The sequence below is a fragment of the Hydra vulgaris genome, chromosome 04 (assembly GCF_038396675.1).
Source record: "Hydra vulgaris chromosome 04, alternate assembly HydraT2T_AEP".
In the NCBI taxonomy this organism is placed as follows: domain Eukaryota; kingdom Metazoa; phylum Cnidaria; class Hydrozoa; order Anthoathecata; family Hydridae; genus Hydra; species Hydra vulgaris.
Genome location: NC_088923.1, coordinates 8957501 through 8977574, shown reverse-complemented (window position 1 = coordinate 8977574; position 20074 = coordinate 8957501). Strand labels below are relative to the sequence as shown.

Below are 20074 nucleotides of genomic sequence, written 5' to 3'. Positions count from 1 at the left end.
AAACCATTTTTCCCTCAATAATAAGTTTTTGCGGTAAGTAATTTTTTTCAATTTTATTTTTCCCAATTAAGTCTCTAATAACACTCCATGTTTTTTGAGGGTTTCCTTTGTTTTTTTCAAGCAGTTTAGCATAGTAATTTACTTTTGATCGTTTTTTAGTTTTTTCAAATAAACTTTTATAAATTATTGTAATTAGTTTTATTTTTTAAATATGTATCATACAATTTTTGTTTTTTCCTTGATCATGTTAGTAGGCCTTTGGTCATCCATGGGGATACAACCGACTTTGAGTTTATTACTTTCACTTTTATAGGAAATGCCTCATACATTTTAGAAAATTGGTTTAGAAATAAATCATAAGCATTATTTACATCGTGTGATTGCAGTACAAGATTCCAATCGACGTAATTATTTAATAAATTTTTAAATTGGCATATTGAACTTTTATTGATTTGTCTCATGAATACTGTTGATTTGTGGGTAGCATTATTTAGAGTAACGCTCTCATTAATAAGGAATATAGGAAAATGATCGGTTAAATCAGTCTTGATTATACCAGTTTTAAAACGGCTGTTATGAAAATTGTTAGTTATAACATTATCTAATGTTGATGATTTTTTAGTTACTCTTGTGGCTTTGTTTATAGTTGGGATAAGGTTGTATTCGAGGAGAATATCAATAAAAGTTTTTGCTTCACTATTTAAGGCATGGTTGATTAAGTCAATGTTGATATCCCCAACTACGTAAACATGCTTTTGCAATATATTTTTTGTGTTTAGGAATGTGCGCAGATAAGTTTTGAATGTTTTTAAACTACCAGCTGGTGTTCTATAAATAGCATTGATTATAAAATTATTAGCTAATTTATTTATTATCTCAATGCATAATGCCTCACAATCTGTATTGTTTACATTAAGATTTATACGCTGAATAAAATCAATAGAATTTGGAATGTATATGCTTATACCACCACCAACGCAAATATCGCGCATTTGATGAACTGATGTATAGTTTCTTAACTCAAAATTAGAATTTGTTTCATTGCTTTTAAGCCAAGTTTCTGTGAAACAAATTATTTTAAAATCATGATTAAGTTCTCCCAATAAACACTTAAAGTTCTCGAAGTTTTTATTCATACTTCGAATATTAATATGCAATATTGAAAATTTATTCTTATTCTCACAGAGATATTGAGTAGATTCAGGTATTGAATAGTACTCACTTTCTAATAAGGTTTCAGTATGATTATCAGAGTTATTATCGCTAAAAACAATATTTTTAGCATTAATATTAGAAGAGAGATTATTCTCCATTTCTAAAAGTTAAATTAAAATTTGAAAAACTAAAAAAATAAAAATAATGTATCGTTAAAAGAAATATAAAATATTTACGTTGCTTTTCGAGACCATTCGCGAACCACCAACTTGTCGTATGAAATATACGCAAACATTCCAGCTTCTCGTGCTTTTTTCATGCCCGCCCGTAATTCTTTTCTAATTAGCATCGTCTCCGCGCAATAATCCTCATTGCTATAAATATTTTCCCCTTTCAATTTCCGAGAGTTTTTTAGAATGTTTTCCTTGTCTTTATAATTGAGCATTTTCAAAACTATGGATCTGACTTTTTTATTGTCTCTAGAACCAGTTCTATGTGCCCTTTCTATTTTTATATCTTTTAACCCAAGAGTTTCTTCAAATAATTTTAACACTTTAGCCTCACTATCACTCCAACTTTCATTTTTGCTTTCCTTTAAACCATCGACTCTCAGATTGTTTCTTCTGGATCTATCTTCTATTTCTCCAAGCTTACTTTTTAGTTTTAATATCTCGCTGTTGTCTTTTAGCTTTAAACTTATCTCTTTTGTTTTTGATTTCACAAGGTCAAATTTTTCTGAAGCAATATCGTCATTGGTTTGAATAAATTTTTTCATTTCAAGTAAATCATTTTCTAAGGAGACGACTTTTTTATTTGTTTGTTCTAAATCATTTTCGAATTTATTTATTTTTATTAGGTTCTTTATATTTTCTTTTTTGTACTTGTCAAGTCTCTCAGTGAACATTTTCAAGTTCACAGCTGTTAAAGACGCAAAGCTTTTCTCTTGTTTTTTCAAAAGTTTTTTGGTTTCATCTAAGTTTGCATTGCTTTGTTTTTCAAGTAAATCTGCAACAAATTTCTCAATACTTTCTAAATCCATATTATTATATTATCTTGATAATGTGATATTTTTAATCAGTCTTCGTTTTTATTTTTATTTTAATTATAATAACTAATAAAATAAACCATTATTTTTTATTTTTCTATATTAAACTTCTTCCGCTCACACGTCTGCTCTTGTTGCTTGCGTATTTGTGTATTGCGTTCAAAAGCATTGCGTATTGCGTATTGGTTCAAAAGTTTTTCTTTTCTTTTCAAACTTATTTTTAATTCAAAACAATAATATTTTACTCGGATTTACTATTTTTCCGGCTACTTTTTACTCCCGGGCCCCAGGGCTACAGTAGCGCTATCCCCCTCTTTGTAAGGGCCATTGGGTAGGGTATTATTAATTCTAAAACAATCATAACTAAATTTTTATAATTAATGAAAGATTTTCAATGTTTATAAACATTAGATTGTTTGCCACTTGTTTAAAGGCTTCTTTAATATAAGCGATTGAATGAAAATTGTAAACAACACGAGACTTGAGCAGTATAGAAAGTGATTTTATTTATCAAAACCTGTGTAATTTGTTACATTTAAATATTAACTATTACATCTTTACTAAATTTTTTTAATGCTTTACAAATTTTCGCTTTAGTAATATTTAAGAGAAATCTAATATATATAAGCTAAAACATTTTTATATTACTATCTATGACAATGAAAGTTTTTAAAAAATTAAAAGATTGTTTAAGAATAGTTTCTAGATTTTTAAAAATGCTTTTAAAAACCGTGTGAATTTTACAAAAGCTAGTTGCGAACAATATTTTACAAAATCCATTAGCAAACAATATTGGCGCAATATTTTTTACAGTAATGCTAACTATATAAACAATATTGCGCCAATATTGCTTGTTACACGGGTTAAAAATCTAGATATCTTCAATATTTTTCATTATTTCAGTTTCGTTATAAATTTATAAAATTCTAAAACAAAAACTCAAAAATATCCAATTACTCCAAAATGTAATTACTTCGCAAATATATTTTTTGAAAAAGTAAAAAATTATCTATGTGAATAAAAATTGAAAACAAAATGCTGTTACATATTAACACGTCAACACGCCATTATATGACATCAGATGATCTTCAATTAAAATCATATCTTAAATATATCATACTCTATAAATGTTTAACTTTTAATGTTTATTTATTCAAAGAAAGGTTAGCATAATAAAAATTTAATCTTTAAAATTTTCGTTTCAGCTTATGGTGCGTTAGTAGAGAAATCCTATAAAAAAAATTATTTTTTACAGCGACGTTCACTGGGCGGCCAGCCACTTAGTTCAATTAAATTCCTTAACATTTCCTTGATTTATTATATTTTTTTCCCTGACTTAGTTATACTTTTAAGCCTGAATTTTTACATTATTTAATTTGCTTGTAAATATTTTCCAGAATAATACCACATATATTATGAAGAATAAAATAATTAAAGATATATATTATGTATGGCATTTTTTTCATTTTTATTTTATTTTTATACCATATAAGTTATTTGATTATAATTTAAGATTTTCTATCTTATTACTATGAAATATAAATGCATATGCCAATATTCAAATATTCAATATTTGGTCCCATTTGTCTAATGTCCTTAACATTTGAAAAATTTAATTACAAGCAAATAAATTTTCTTGAAAAATGTCGAAAGAGCAAAGATATAAGCTAATTTTACAAATATATATCTCAGTTATTATGAGTTAAAAAATAGACATTCTAAATGGTTTGATAAATTTTTGCTTTCGTGCTAATTTTCTGAATTGATTGAAAAATCTTAGGATGTCTTTCGTAAGATTACATAAATCTTGATTCTGATTATTGACCTTATGTAGCATAAATCCATTTAAATTAACGAGGATTGTGAGTAAATGAGTCATTTTGTTTTTTTCGATATTAGAATATATAATAATAGGGTTTAAAGCTGAGAATTAAACCCCATTATTATAGAGAAAGTTTATGTTTTAAAGGACTTCTTTCTGTCAGTTTATCAACAACTCCAATGTAAAACTAAATACAATCACTTAGAAATTATAACTTCTGACATTCACTTATTTTTATTTTAGCTTTTAAAAATCGATCATTGATATATGGGGCAAGACCATGTGTGATGTTGTAGGCTACTTTAGTTTTCCCAGCAGTCATTTTTTAGCTACAAAACTGTCAAGAAACAGACAAAACAGTTGTTATATTTTTGAACATGATCAGTAAAAAAAATGCTGCTGTGTAACGTATAGTGCCCAAAGTATTTCAGAACATGACACATCATTTTGAGCTATAAATAAAAAGAAAAGTGGTATTGTTGTGCTAAAAGAATTTGTTAAAACAATTGGCATTGGTTGAGAAAATTCGGCTGCACGGAAAGCTAATGGCAATCATTCAGAAGCTATTAAAGATGATGTTGGTGGAACATTTGCTTGTGATACTGTATTTTTTTGTGACTAATTAGAAATAAAAAAATTAAATAGTGTTGGTTGGCTTTTTAAAGATATATTTTTTTAATGCTTTGCACCTTTTTCACGAATTTTAAGTGCCATTATACCATTATTACTTAGGAAAAATGTCTTTCTGCATACCCTACACATACCCTTTGTTTTATCATCAGCTCTCTTAAGACAACCCCATGATAGAATCAAGATTGATTAAATCATTATCAAAGTTATTTTAAACATTTTTATTATTTCTTAAATATTTACCTGAAAAAATTTACATTTAATTATAATCACAATTAACATATTAACTATGTTATTTGTTGTTATAAATAATTGTATTAACATAGTTAAATAAAAGCATACGTTTAAGTATATTGAAAATGTCAAAAGATGTTACAAACTTAAGGTAATAATATAATAACAATCATTTTTTAATTTACCATACAATTTTTTAAATGTATGGCAAAATAAATATAAGTTTTTCATTTGATTGATGTTTCTGTCGGAGCATGTAAAAAAATGTTTTAAAAATTTAAAAATTTTGAAAAAAATATATTTTTTATCTGAATTTTGTAAAAAACATTGAAAATCCCTGACTTTTTTCTGATTTTCCTGACTAGAATATATTTCCATGAATTTTCCCTGATTTCTTTGCTTTTCAGTTGGCTGGCCACCCTGTAATACTTAAAATATTTCCTAGATAAACTATAATTGTAAATTAGTAAAGAAAATTAAATACTTTTACCTTTTCTAAATTTGTACGTAAGAAAAATTGTATAGAAAGTAATTCTTTAGCTGATCCAAAAGAAATGTAATTGGTCGATGTCGGAAACATATCTATTTTGCAATTACCATTGTTTTGTCCGTTAGCTGTCCACCAGTTGCTACAATTGTTGAATACCATACCGTTTGCGTTCAAGCGATCTGGTTCACAAGCTTAAAAATAAAACCAAATCAATGAACATCTCATAAATGCATAAAACATAGAGTAAAAGCAAAATGAAATAGAGGATGTAATGAAATAGTCATGACAAAGCTTATTCTTTTGCCTTTAAGATACAACAGTGAAAATTAGAAAAAGTGATTTTTCAATTTTTAAATAGTCTTTTTTTTTTTTTTTTGCATTTTTCAAGGTGTTTTTATTCAGAATAATAATGTTTTATACACTAAAGTGTTAATTCAGGCAATGACTTTTTTGCTTGAGGATCTAAATACCATTGCTTGCAGCATCACAGGTTATTTTGCATAATTTTAAGTTTATTGGAAATACCAACAATTTCTTAAAAAACGACTCTTTTTAATCTTTTTTTTAATTTTAAACATTTTCATTTCCAATAAGACTGCAAGCAACCACTATTAAAGTTAAAAGTTACTGGAAGAGAAAAGGTGAAATTTATGAAGCAAGTAAGCGATCAAACTGTTTAAACCAGCTTGACATTAAAATCAAAATTAATCAATATTTAAATCATATTAATTTCATAAATACATAACTAAAATTATTCAAATTTAATTTTCAATTCTCATCAAGTCAATATCTTATTTTATGTATATTTTTAAACAAAATTGTTTTTTTAATGAATTGTAACTGAGCAATCTATTGCAAATTTAAACCAATCGGGTATTTATCAAAATGCTATTTTCTGTAAGTTTTTTTGGTATTTTTTCAACGCAAATGTTGCATTACAAATGTAGTTACAAAAATGTTGCAATTCAAATGTTGCTGCGCAAATGTTGGTACGTAAATGCATAACAACTGGAACAAATTAAAATGTGCTTATTTAAAAAAAAGTATAAACAAAATACTAAAAAAGTATAAGTTATAAAAGTAAGTAATACTTTTGTTAAAAACTTTGTTGCGGTTCTTATTATAAAAGAATAATTGATGATCGGCATTTTAGTTTCACTAAAATACCGATCATGAAACTAGGTATTTTAGTTTCACTTTTAAATTTATTGAATTGAACCTAAATTGTTAATATTATGTAATATCAATTAGAAGTCAAAATTTTTTTATCTTTAATGTAAAATGTTTTTTAAATAATGAATAGAACTTTGTTCGAAATGAATGTTTAACCTGATATTTGGATTTCTCTTTTATAATCATATAAAAACTTAAACAGAAAAAGCCTATAAAGCAAACACTTTATGTTAAATTATTAACTGAATATACAACAAAAATAAGCATTTCTTGCCAAATGTTAATACCTATGTAAGTAATGTATATTTATGTGTAAACCTTTATTTACGTACACTAGGCAGATAAATAGAGCTTCCTTATTACATTTTTTTTGTGTAGCGCTTACTAAGACATTTAAAGAAAGATATTGAGCTGTTTAAATGTTTAAGTAACTTTTGATATGTGTAGCAGTCTTATAAATAATGTTGATTTAAAAAATTTGATGTAACGTAATAGTATAACTAATAAATTAAAAACAATCTTTGTCTTTTCTTTATTTTTATCTGTTTCCTAATATTTTACTTGATTTTTCAATTAAAGTTTACATGTTAAAGATCTATTGGAGTCCGAGTTACTATTTTGCATTGTTAACCAAAGCCTTTTAACTAAAAATACTTCGAAAAATAGTAGTTAAAATTTAACACTCAACAACAAAATAATGATTATCACTTAAATAACACTATATAACACAATTTTCCTTCTTGAATTCAAAGTATTACATTTCAATTGCTTCATTATCAAGATTGTGAAAAAATATTTTTTGATAAAAAAAAACAAAAAAACATTTCATTTATTTAAAACTACATTAGATAACAACTACACGACTGCAGAACAAACTTTGATTATATGACACCAGCATAAAGAAAACCTAGCCTGAAATTCAGTCCTTCATAATCTTTTTGTTATTCTGTCCTTAATAACTTTGTTAAAAGTCCAATATATCTTGATAAAAACATTTAGCTTGTTGCTATTAATAAGCAAACTCTTTCAAAAATGAGTGTCAAAGATATGGACTTCTAGAGACAATCTGCATTCGTTTATGAGAATCCTTTATGAGAATCTGAACCAACTCCACCTAGTTTCAGTCTTGTCATTACCCAAAAAGCCATGGATAGCTGTATGAAAAACTGTTTTATGCTGCTCTCTCTGTCCTGATCAGGAGTTGATATACTTGTCACATTCTATAATACAATTGATCTATGGTCTGATGAAGGTAAAAGCTTCAAAAAATGTCTTGAAGGAACTTCAAAGGTACTGACTCAATGTCAAGAGCATTGACAAGTTGCTTGATGAGCCTAATTTGATTTATACTGTTGGCATAAACATTATCTGAGGTTCTAATAGCAGCTCACACTTTGTTCAGCCTCACTTTTTTATAAAGAATGTTGTTTAACCTTATTTAGTAAATTTTTTGTAAACTTTTAACACAATATTTTGGCTGAGGGTTTTGTTATTCAAGCAAACTTTATAAGCAAAAATTTCAAAAAGCTCAAAACCTTTTTACATTTTGCTAATCATTTTTGCGTGTCCGATTTACAAAATTTAAACTTAAGTTATAAAGTGCCTACTAAAATAACTGCATAACTAAGTACATTTCCAAGTAATTCCTTAAATTCACTAATAAGACTTGTTAGTTGTTTCTAATTAAGTTCTATAAAACTTTACTAAAGGTTTTGCAGGCACATTAGAAAAAGAATAGTCATTAGAAATAAGGTATTATTCCAAAAACATGTAATCATTAATTTTAAGTACTTACTTGAATAACTACACTGGTAATTAGATCTTCAGGGAATTCATTCAACTCACTGAAAGGATTTACTAGTTAAGTTTACTTAATATAATCAGCACCTAAAGAATTGATATTAGCTCTTCTTCCCATTCTTATTTACATCAATGATAAAGTCTTAACTTTAATGATGATTATGTTTGCAGATGCGACGAACTTATTATTATCTCACAATTATATTACATTCCTATTTCAAAATACGAGTTAGAAAAGTTAATTTAAAACAAATAAACTTTCTATTAAAAATGCTTTAATGTTTTAGAGATGTTTCTACAACTTTCAGGGACATAAATCCTGAACTTGGTGATAATAACTTAGTTTTTAAGTTAGGATGGAAAACTCCTAATATTCTTTTTGACACAACTATAAAACTTAATCATAAAAATTTTTTTTTTAATGATCAAGTTTTACATTTATTTAATTAACAATTAAAAATAAACTAAGTATTTCCTATTAAACATTTTAGATTTTGGCGACAGTATTCGTGTTCTGAAAGTAGTTGTGCTCGATGAACTTAACACTAACACTTACTGGCTTGGCCCAATAATAATTAAAAACTTTTGCATATAAATTTGCCGATTTGTTACACTCAGCAGTGAATGTCTGAGAGAAATATTAAGTACATTAGAATAGTGGAGAATCATTTTTATGATGCTTTTTTGTTTAAAAAACCAATAAAAACACAATAACAAAAAACAATCAATCACACAAAAGCAAAGAAAAAAAAACAGATTTGGAAAGAAAAACAAGTTTTATTTATTAAAAAGATTTATTGTTCTTTTAAACATATTTTAACTACTAGTATGATTAAAAATAACAATAAAAAACTTACAGCCTCTTGGATTATATGCATCATATCGAAAGATATATTTCTCTTCACTAGAGCCAATTGTAACATTATAATACCTTGTACTAAATATTATATCTTCCTTGAAAGCGTAATCAATTCTCATATCTGTAAAGAAAGTGCTTGTTATTTGATTAAGGTTTTTTAAGCCAATCCATTGTTGATTTACCAAACCAAAACCATTTTCATAAGACTCATAGCTTTTATCCCAAAAAGTTGGTTCCCAAGTGGCAAATCGTGTCATCATTGGAATCCAAACTCCTAAAAGAATCATTACAAAAATTATTTATCAAGAAGTTGTCCAACAACTCTAAATACAATTTCAAATTAAAATCATCATAACGAAATTTAAACTGCCTAAAATAAAAATAAATGAAAGCATCTTCTTTTAGCATGAAATCAGTATTCAAGTAAATCAAGTAAAATATAACCTCTCTGGCTCTTAATAACTTTAAAAACATTTCATTCAACTCCTCACACTTATCAAGACATTATTAAAAAAACAATTCTTTAAAAGTTATGACATCAACTGTCTCAATTGCAGTTCAACTTTAAGATTATTTAACAAGAAAAATTATTGCAAATTGCTAAGTTTAAAAATTTATTTTACCGTTACTTCCACTAACGATTTTGAGATTTTTAATGGAGCAATCTTGCGCATTAAACCAAGGATTTGCACCATAGACTTTAAGATTTTCAAAAGATCGTGGATTAGTATTCTCAACACTGTGAATCATTGATTCATTTAAATATACTGAAAATACATACTTTCCATTTAATCGGATTTGTGATACTTGTATACTTGACCATTGGTTCAGCGGTAGTGGCTGGGTGATAAATATATAATTGCTATCTCCATTAACTGCTGAAGTAATGTATAATCTACCTGAGCCATCCTCATGAAAGTATATAGCTGGAGTTCTATCACCATAATTATCTAAATTTCGTCCAATGGTTAAATGAATAACACTTTTCCATCCAAGTGAATAGGATTTGGGTTTAACTTTAAATGAAACTGAGTATGTGTCATCCAAGTATGATAACAATGCAATCAAATTATTTTTTTTTATTACTGACTCACTGACCTCATCTACAAAATCTAAAAAAAGAATGTTTTATCTATAAATATAAATACACACACACAGATATATATATATATATAAATATATATATATATATATATAAATATATATATATATATATTTATATATATATATATATATATATATATATATATATATATATATATATATATATATGATATATATATATATATATATATATATATATATATATATATATATATATATATATATATATATATATATATGTATTTATGCATGAGTATTATAGGGTTCCATATGGATTTTTTTAAGTTGTGAAAACTTAACTTTAGATATTTAATTATTAAAATGTTTTAATGCTGTTATTCTTTGTAGTTATAAGTTATAAGTTGTTTTTGTTATTACGGTTTAACTATTAAACATACTACTAGTCATAGAAATTTTCAAGTTGCTGTTTTCATTATTAATTATTAATTAAAATTTTAATTGTGAAATTCTTTTATCATAAAATGCAGTTAATTATGTTAGTATATTCTACAAACAGAGTGCGCAATGTTCTTAAAGAACAGACCAATGATAAATAATAATTTTAAAGAAAATTAAAAATTAGATAAGTGTTTTTACAAATTTATATATATTTATATATATATATATATATATATATATATATATGTTTATATATACACAAATATTTGTTTAAATAAACTCTCTAAAAAACAGATTAATACAAACACATTTAGTATTTTAGAAAACAAATAACGGATAAAGAAATTGGACGAGTTATTGAAGCTGCTGACCAAGGAGGGTGTCACAGAAACATTGGAATACGATTCAAATGACAAAACTTAAGTATTAGGAAATTGGTGAAGAAATATAAGCACACTAGTACAGTCAAAAATGGAAGATTGCTATAATCTTAATGCCATTAAAAAAGATCGTAAAATCACATGTTCTGAGATAAAACTAGAATTGAACCTTACTAATATCTCAAAATGGACAATATTTTGTCGAATTTTAATTAGAATTAATTAGTATTTCTAAAGAATCTCTCTTAATTTCTATAAAAATGCCAATATAACTTTTTTTTTCTACTTTTGATTTAGTAGACAAAAAAGTTTTATAGCAGTTTCTATAAAAATTGATAGACATTCTAAAAAAATTATATAGCATCTCTATATAACTTATATAGGCATATGTTCCAAAAGTTTATAGAAATTCTAAAGAACTTTTTTTCCTGGTAAGCTAATAAAAAACTTTTATTAGTGAAATCAATCGCAAAAAAAGATTAAAGTGGTGCATTGAGCATAAAGATTGGACATGTGAGCAATGGGTTAAAGTTATTTGGAGCAATGAGTCTCTTTTTGTCTTGTTTCTAAATAGTCGATCTCACTGCTGGAAATTAATTAGTGATAAGTTCAACCTCCAAACATGCAAGACAACCATTAAACATGACAAAAAGAATAATGTTTGGGGTTGTTTTAGTGCACACAAAGCTGGAAAGCCTTAACGGGTGGAGGGTACTATGGACCAGCATTTGTACCACGAACTCTTAGTTTATCAACTTGTACCAAGTAAAGAAAAACATTTCCCTAATAATGACTACATCTTTCAACAAGATAATGATCATAAATATGCAGCACGGTTGAATAAAAGATATCTGGAACCTAAACTGATACCAGTTATGTCTTGGCCAACACAGTCTCCTGAAGATAAACTGTTCTGAATTCTTCTTCCTTGTTGGAATGCTTTACCAAATGACGTGTAAAAAAGACGTGTAGATAATATGCCTTCTAGACGCGCAGGATTCATAAGAAACACAGGATGGCCGATTAAGTACTAATTCAGCTAAAACTTGAAAAATACTTTACAAATCCTGATTCCTTATCATAACATGTAATGTAAATAATACTATATACATTTCTTAAAAATTGCATTACTTATATTATATGAGTTTAAGACATTTTATAATGTTTTTTTTTTATCAAAAAATTGAGTGTGCTTTTATTTTGCAACCTACTGTCTATATACATATATATATATATATATATATATATATATATATATATATATATATATATATATATATATATATATATATATATATATATATATATATATATATATATATATATATATATATATATATATATATATATATATATATATATATATATATATATATATATACTGTATATATAAGTAAAACACCAGTTATCTCAAACTTTTGTCATCTCAAACTATTTTCTATAGTCCTTTGAATGCAATAACATGTTTTACTTTACTTGAGTCAAACATTCATTTAGTCGAACCGTTTTCCTTGGTCCCAAGGAGGTTTCAGTTAACGGAATATAAAAAAATGCATAAAATTTGTAGCTAAAAAAAGAACATTTTTTTAAGACTTCAGATAAGATAATTAAATTAAAAAAATTAAAAATGTTAAAAAAAAAAATGTTTTAAATAAATATTAAACAACATAATTAATAACATAAAAAAATTTAAGTTTAAATAAATTCTAGGTAAAATGATTTAAATAAAAAAGAAAATACATATGTTTTATTTAAACTCAATATAAAATAACAAATTTAAAAAACATCTCAACAAACAATCTAAGTTAAAATAATTTAAATAAAATTGAATAAAAACAAGTAATAATTTATTTAAATTCTAAATAAAATAATTACTCCCTTTGTTAAGAAATACTGTTCTGATTTGCATTCAACTTAAAGAACTAATAATTTCAAATTAAGCTGCTAATATTTTTAATTTTCTATGTAAATTATATATTATTTTATATTATAAAATACATTAATTTATTTGTGTATGTAAAACAATATATCTATTTATGTATATATATATATATATATATATATATATATATATATATAAATATATATATATATGTATATATATATATATATATTTATATGTATATATATATATATATATATATATATATATATATATATATATATATAAATATATATATATATATATAAACTATATATATATATATATATATATATATATATATATATATATATATATATATATATATATATATATATATATATATATATATATATATTTATATATATATATATATATATATATATATATATATATATATATACATATATATATAAATTTATATACATAAAACATATTATTTTACATAATAAAATAAATTATTATGAAACATTGAATATTTTATTAAAATAAATATAAATATGATTTATAGTAAAACATAAAAAAAATAAGCAAAATAAATTTATTTTCAATAATTTTTTAATTTAAATGCAAATTGCAATAGTATTTCAAAACGAAGGGAGTACATTAAAAAGAGCAAAATGAATGCCTTATTTAAATAAATAAGATATTTATACTCGTATACCGGAAAAAAAGAAGTTATATTTAAATTCTAAATAAAATTATTTATACATAATAGTGTTTTTAACATTTATTTAGAAAAGTACTTAAATGAAAAATATTTTTTTAATTAAAAACAAAACACTTTTAGTTTTGTGGCATGCAATTTTTGCAAGTGTGTAGGCAAGCATGAAAAAACTTAAGCACAAGAGCGCTGGCTCAACAGAGAAGACTGATGTATAAACCACGATTTATTTTATTGTGCACAAAATTGCTTTTGCAAATTTGGAAATCTGTTGTCTATGAAATTCTACTACTCAGAAAATATCTTGAAAATGCTTCTTACCCCTTGTAAGACCTAGAAAGTCATGGTATACTTTCACATCACATTCTGCTGCTTCATTTACCACCTGAAGTTTGTCAAAAACCACTTTTATGTTTTGGCAGTCTTCCCTATTATTCCAATCATGTGCTGAAATATGGAGGAACTTATAAAATGCTTAAAAATCATAACCGAAAATGCTGAAAAATCTGAATGAATCCGGCCCAACTAGGTCAACAAGAGAAGTACCATATTCTATTGTAGAAAGAAAATAGGGCTTGCCATATCCCCTAAAGTTGAAACTAATTCTCTTTGTTACAGAAGTGTTTTCAAAGATAAAAATTGATTTCTTTATTTTCTCTTCAGTTTCAACTACTATCATAGATAAAACAGTGCTAACAAAATAAATTTCTCAGATAAGTACCCATGGCATCCCATGGCAGTTGAGCCATGCTAAGCAAATTTTTCCCAAGTTTTACAATAAAATCAAGTCACTCACTGGTGCGCTACCTAGTACATGACAAACAAACCACGACTGCACATAAACTGAAACTGTAAACACAACAAATGGTTACAATTTTTTTATTTAGTTACTTGTAACAAATTCAGCTTTTCGAAAATGTTCTTTGATCTGTCTAGACAGGAGCAAAATCGTTAGAGTATAAAGCATTTTACTCATTCATTTTGCTTTTGAAGGGCACTAGGATAGAGCATCTTAAAGATCTTTGGTTCAGATCAATTAGTTATTGTGAGCAGACAAAGCTTAACCAGCTCTTTGAAGTCATATCATGTGAATAATTGTGTAAAAGATTTACAAAAAAATTTAGCTATTTCTTGTTGGCATTCTTCTTTTATAGGCATCATATGAGGCATCATAATAATGCTTTGTTAGTTTATCTGATGACGGTTGAGAGAAATGTTTCTTGAACCTAGAATGATGAAAAAGATATAGCAAATAAATGTAATTTTTTGTAAGTTAAAACTATAAGTAGTAAGTTCACTACTTTTAATTGAAAAAGTAGCTTTTTACAATTTTTTGTATAATATATTGATTGTAGGTAATAACAAAATGTATAGCCTATTGAATGCACCTTAGGAAGATTAAAATATTTGGGATTAGCTAATGTCTTTTCTTTCAAACATTCCCAGCTCAAAAGAAACTCACCTACATGCCTACGTCTAGCAAAACAGAAAAAGGTACACTTTAATTGCTTCTATAGAAATACACATGCAGCGGTTCTCATTTCTGAAAATGCATATCAATATAGTGTAGTTGTATGATCTTCATTCAGATATTTTATATTTAATTAAGCTTACCTGTATTTTATAAAGTTGTATTGAAAACCATGCCAATAATATTTTCTTCACACTTCACCCTCTGAGAAGTTTGTTAGTGGCCTTTGCTATGTTGTCTCTTAAGAACTTAATCATTTTCTTTAGTTGATTTTGGATGGAAGGGAATGCCAAGGAGTTTTTTTTCATCAGCTCCAGACACAAGAATTGGTAATCAGTCACTCATAACTTTGAAATTAAGAGTGTTCAAAAGTTTTCCATATGATTGCACCAGCAGTTATGGCAATACTATCCAATATTCTTTGATATTCACATTTATATAGGGTACAAAGACGGTTTTATACCAGTGGGCTGTCCTTCCTAGTAGACATAGCTTGCAAGACTCACCCCCTATTGTAGTCTCTTGTAGCATGCTGCTACAAGAGACTACAAAATTAGCACTAAGTTGATGAAAAGCTTTGAGCAAATAGTTTAGCTTTGTCTTTAGGGTGAGGTGACAAAGTCTGAACCAAACTAGAGAGGTGAAATAACAGATTTGCCCTTATTATTGATACCATTAAAGATTCTCCAGAAGTCACGAGAGCCTAATTTTTGTGATGAATTACAAGATTTTATGACTTAAGAATAGCGAGATTTAGCTTTAGACAAAACCTTTTTTCAATGGTTTCTAGCAATAGTAAACAGGAATCTGTTTTCTGGAGAATTTTTTAGCTGATAGATATGGAAGTAACAGTTTCGATTAGAATTGCAGCAGCACAATGTGGGAAAACCATGGAGATAGCAAGGCTTGACCTGGAATCGTTGATAGTGAATAAAAGATTCCATTGCAGCCTGAATCTAAGAAGTTATGTAAAAAGCACATTTGTCAGCAGGAAGATGAAAGATTTCTACCCAAGGGCCATCACGAAGAAAGTCATGGAAATTCTGATGATGACAAAGAATGAGAAAATAGTTTTGGAGAGATCAAATTGTTATCAGAAGCGCCTAAGAAAGAATGTGGAGAAACTCAGCACTGACTAGGATGAGAAACAAAACATAGTTTGAGTAGAGAAGGTAAGTGATTCAGGTTGTCCGGAAAGCGAGTTGGAAAGTTGACTATTGGAGTTAGAGATTGAGAAAGGCAAAAGTTGAGGGCCTTAACGCTCGCAGAGTCACTGACACTAGAGCTAATTCATTCAGTGTGATAAGCATTTAAGTCGCAAACAACAACAATATTGACTGATGGATAAAGAGAGAGAGCTAGGTTAATTTGACCAGTAATAACATCAAAAAGAGTGCAGTCTTGAGATGAAGGAGAATGATATAGAACAAAGAAAAAGGCCATAGTGTGAAAGAATACTAAATGAAAGCACATAAAAGAATAGTCTGCGGATTTAAACTTAGTTTCCAGACAAATGGGTGAAATCTTAATACTATATTAATAATATTAGTATAACAATATTAGTAAAACCTCATTTTTTGTATAAGTTTTATTTTAAGAAGAAAATTGGAAAAATAAATATACATGACTGCGTTTATGTAACAATCGGCAGTTATGATGGAGCAGAAACTTGTAAAATAAAATAAATAATATTAATGATTTAGACCTTTAACGTGACAATGGTTCAATAAAAATGCGTAAAATATTTGGTCTACAGCTTGATAAAATTATTGATGTCACATTTAACCTATGAAAGTTCATATAAGCCTTTGAAAAAACTAAACAATGAATTGTTGTATATAATATAAACTCAAATCATCCACCCTAAATTCAAAAACAATCCCAATTTCAGTTAATAATAGACTAAACCAAAACTTCTCTAATAAAAATGTATTCAATTCTTCTGTATAAGTTTTTGAAGATGCCTTTAAAAAAAGTGATTTTGAACTAAATTTTGACAATCAAAAAAAAAATACAAAATGATGAAATAGAATTAGAAATAGTTCAACCTCCCCACCTCCACCTTTATAGCGAAATTATTTCCACTAACATAAGAAAGGTGTTTCTAAATATGGTTGATAAGCACCTCCCATTCTCTAACAAGTTACATAAAACTTTTAATCGAAATACAATTAAAGTTAGCTACAGCTAATTAAAGTAAGCTACAGTTGCACAAAAAATATAAGAGATTTGCAAAGGTCATAATAATACTTAGTTAAACATAAAATAAATCCTAAATGAAAAAAAGACAGAAAATTGTAATTGTAAACAAAAAAACAATAGTTCAATGAGTGGAAAATATTTATCAAAAAACGTGGTTTATAAATATGTTGTTTCCTCCACGAATGTAACTGATAAACAATATATTGGCTGAACAGAGTGTGAATGGAAAAAATGTTTTGGCAAATATAAGCAGTCCTTTATTAATAAAATGTACTCAAAACACACCATGCTGTCAAAGTATATATTGGAATGAAAAGATAAAAATATTGATGATTTTATACTGAATTGGTTCATCCTTAAAACAGCACTTGCATATAACAATATTTCCAAAAAATGCATACTATGCCTACAAGGAAAATTTGAAACAATTACAAATGCAATTCAGAAATGTTTATTAAACAAAAAATCAGAGTTAGTTTCTAAATGCAGGCTCAAAAATAAGTTTCTCCTAAAAAAACAAGTGAACTTATTCAAAAAACACAGTGCCATGTTACGCATGGATAGTGTCCTTTTTTTTACTTTTGGTGTGCATTGTTGAGGCCACATTGAGAGTGCTTTATTATGGCTTAGAGTTTATGATTGGTAATAAGGCAATTGCTTGGACTTAAATAATGTACTGAGTTCTATCTGTGCTTTGAGTCAATTTCTTTAACAAATTTAATTACGCCTATAAATAAATTATTAAAATAAATATATTAGTAATTAATTAATAATTTATTTGTCATTATGTAATTGATATATAATAATAAATATATAATTATTTTTTATTATTTAAGTAACTACAGGCAAAATTGTAAAGTTACATCGAAACCTTTAACGATTTCACATAAAACATTAACAATTTTATGTAATAAGCATTTTAATGGAAATAATAATTACAAAAAAAACATTTACAAAGACATAAATAATAAAAATAACTCTTGTAAGTGTTTTCAAAAACAAAAAGTTATTAAAAATGGAAATGTTTTAGTCTTAGGTTAATAATAGTAAAGTACCAATTTCAACCTCATTTAGGTATTGGTTATAAATTGGGTAATGTTTTTAAACTTGCTCAATAAATGAAACAGATAAAATACTCTAAAAACAATAAAAACTTTTGTGTTTGTTTAACAAATAAAATAGTACACATTAGCTTTTATTTAACAAATAAATAAGCGTACATTAGCTTTTATTGGCAAATGATTTGCAAATAAAAATTGTATGCTAATTTATTGAAAAAGAAACACATTACTAAACACAATATACATTTCTTTGCACTATTACAAAAACAGAACAAATTAAAATATGTGCAAATTAAAAATGTCACACCCTTTCTACAAATAAAATATTAATTATATATATGTATATGTATATATATATACATATATATATATTTTTTTTTTGTTAGTTCACCTCCCTTAGGATCAGAAGGCAACTACAGATGAGGAGGCTACTTAATTGTGATTATAACCCTCTCTCAACTCTATAGCTCCGAAACACAAACCTTGACCAACAAGGCCGCTGCGCGGAGAAACAAGTTGAGCGCAGCACTTCCAGGGACCTGGTGGGGATCAAACTCGGAACCTCTCGCTTATGAAGCGAGCACTCTACCTCTACACCACTACCGCATATGTATGTATATATATATATATGTATATATATATATATATGTATATATATATATATATATATATATATATATATATATATATATATATATATATATATATATATATACAAGTATATATATATATATATATATATATATATATATATATATATATATATATATATATATATATATATAGAGATAGATATAGATATAGATATAGATATAGATATATATATATATATATATATATATATATATATATATATATATATATATATATATATATATATATATATATATATATATATATATATATATATATAGATATAGATATAGATATAGATATAGATATATATATATATATATATATATATATATATATATATATATATATATATATATATATATATATATATATATATATATATATATATATATATATATATATATATATAGATATATATATATATACATACATACTAGTTATGTTTTAAAATTTAATTGTTAAATAAATATTTTATTTATGTATGAGTTCTAAATTACAAACTTTGTTTATTATCTCATGTTAATCATTTTGATGCGTACATTAGTATTTTATTCAAAGTAAAAAAAATTATATTGACAATTTTTCAATCCCTGATAGCATTACTGAAATTGCTTTTCAGTTTAATAAATTTAAATAGACATTTTATAAAAATGTGAACTATTTTTCTCTAAATTTTTAATAAAGTGTTCAACTAATTCTAAACATTCAAACAGTCAAAAAGTCGTTAAAACAATAAAAAAAGACATTAAAAATGTGACAAAAACTAAAAATTAAACTTAGCAATTGATTTTTAGCTTTTGCTTGACAAGTTTTTTTTTGTCATTCATATTACAAGAATGATATACATAATATACAAGAATAGTAATATATAAACAATAGTAAATAACAATAAAAATATATATAAACATTAAATGTTTGCATCGTAAATCTTAAAAAATAAATTTTTATTTAAAAAGACAACTAACCAACATATCCATTAACAATTTTGAAATCTTTAATATAGCCATCAAGTGCTTCATACCATGGAT

At 25.7% G+C, this 20074-nt stretch overlaps 1 protein-coding gene across 3 annotated transcripts in view; it reads right to left on the bottom strand.

The window, feature by feature from the left end:
• LOC136079548 (uncharacterized) overlaps positions 1-20074 on the bottom strand; it is a 135530-nt gene that overhangs the window by 25769 nt on the left and 89687 nt on the right. For 2 of the 3 annotated variants that reach the window (XR_010638019.1, XM_065795379.1), the window contains exons 7-10: positions 20012-20074; positions 9832-10320; positions 9207-9482; positions 5377-5567 (exon numbers count right to left, since the gene is read on the bottom strand). The exon at positions 20012-20074 is cut by the window's right edge and continues 417 nt beyond it. Coding sequence is in view for 2 of the 3 variants with exons in the window: in XM_065795379.1 (XP_065651451.1) it covers positions 5377-5567; positions 9207-9482; positions 9832-10320; positions 20012-20074 (1019 nt within the window). In the remaining variant the exon portion in view is untranslated. Of the gene's footprint in view, positions 1-3087; positions 3431-5376; positions 5568-9206; positions 9483-9831; positions 10321-20011 lie in introns of those variants that run through there. The other variant, XM_065795380.1, reaches the window with a different exon arrangement.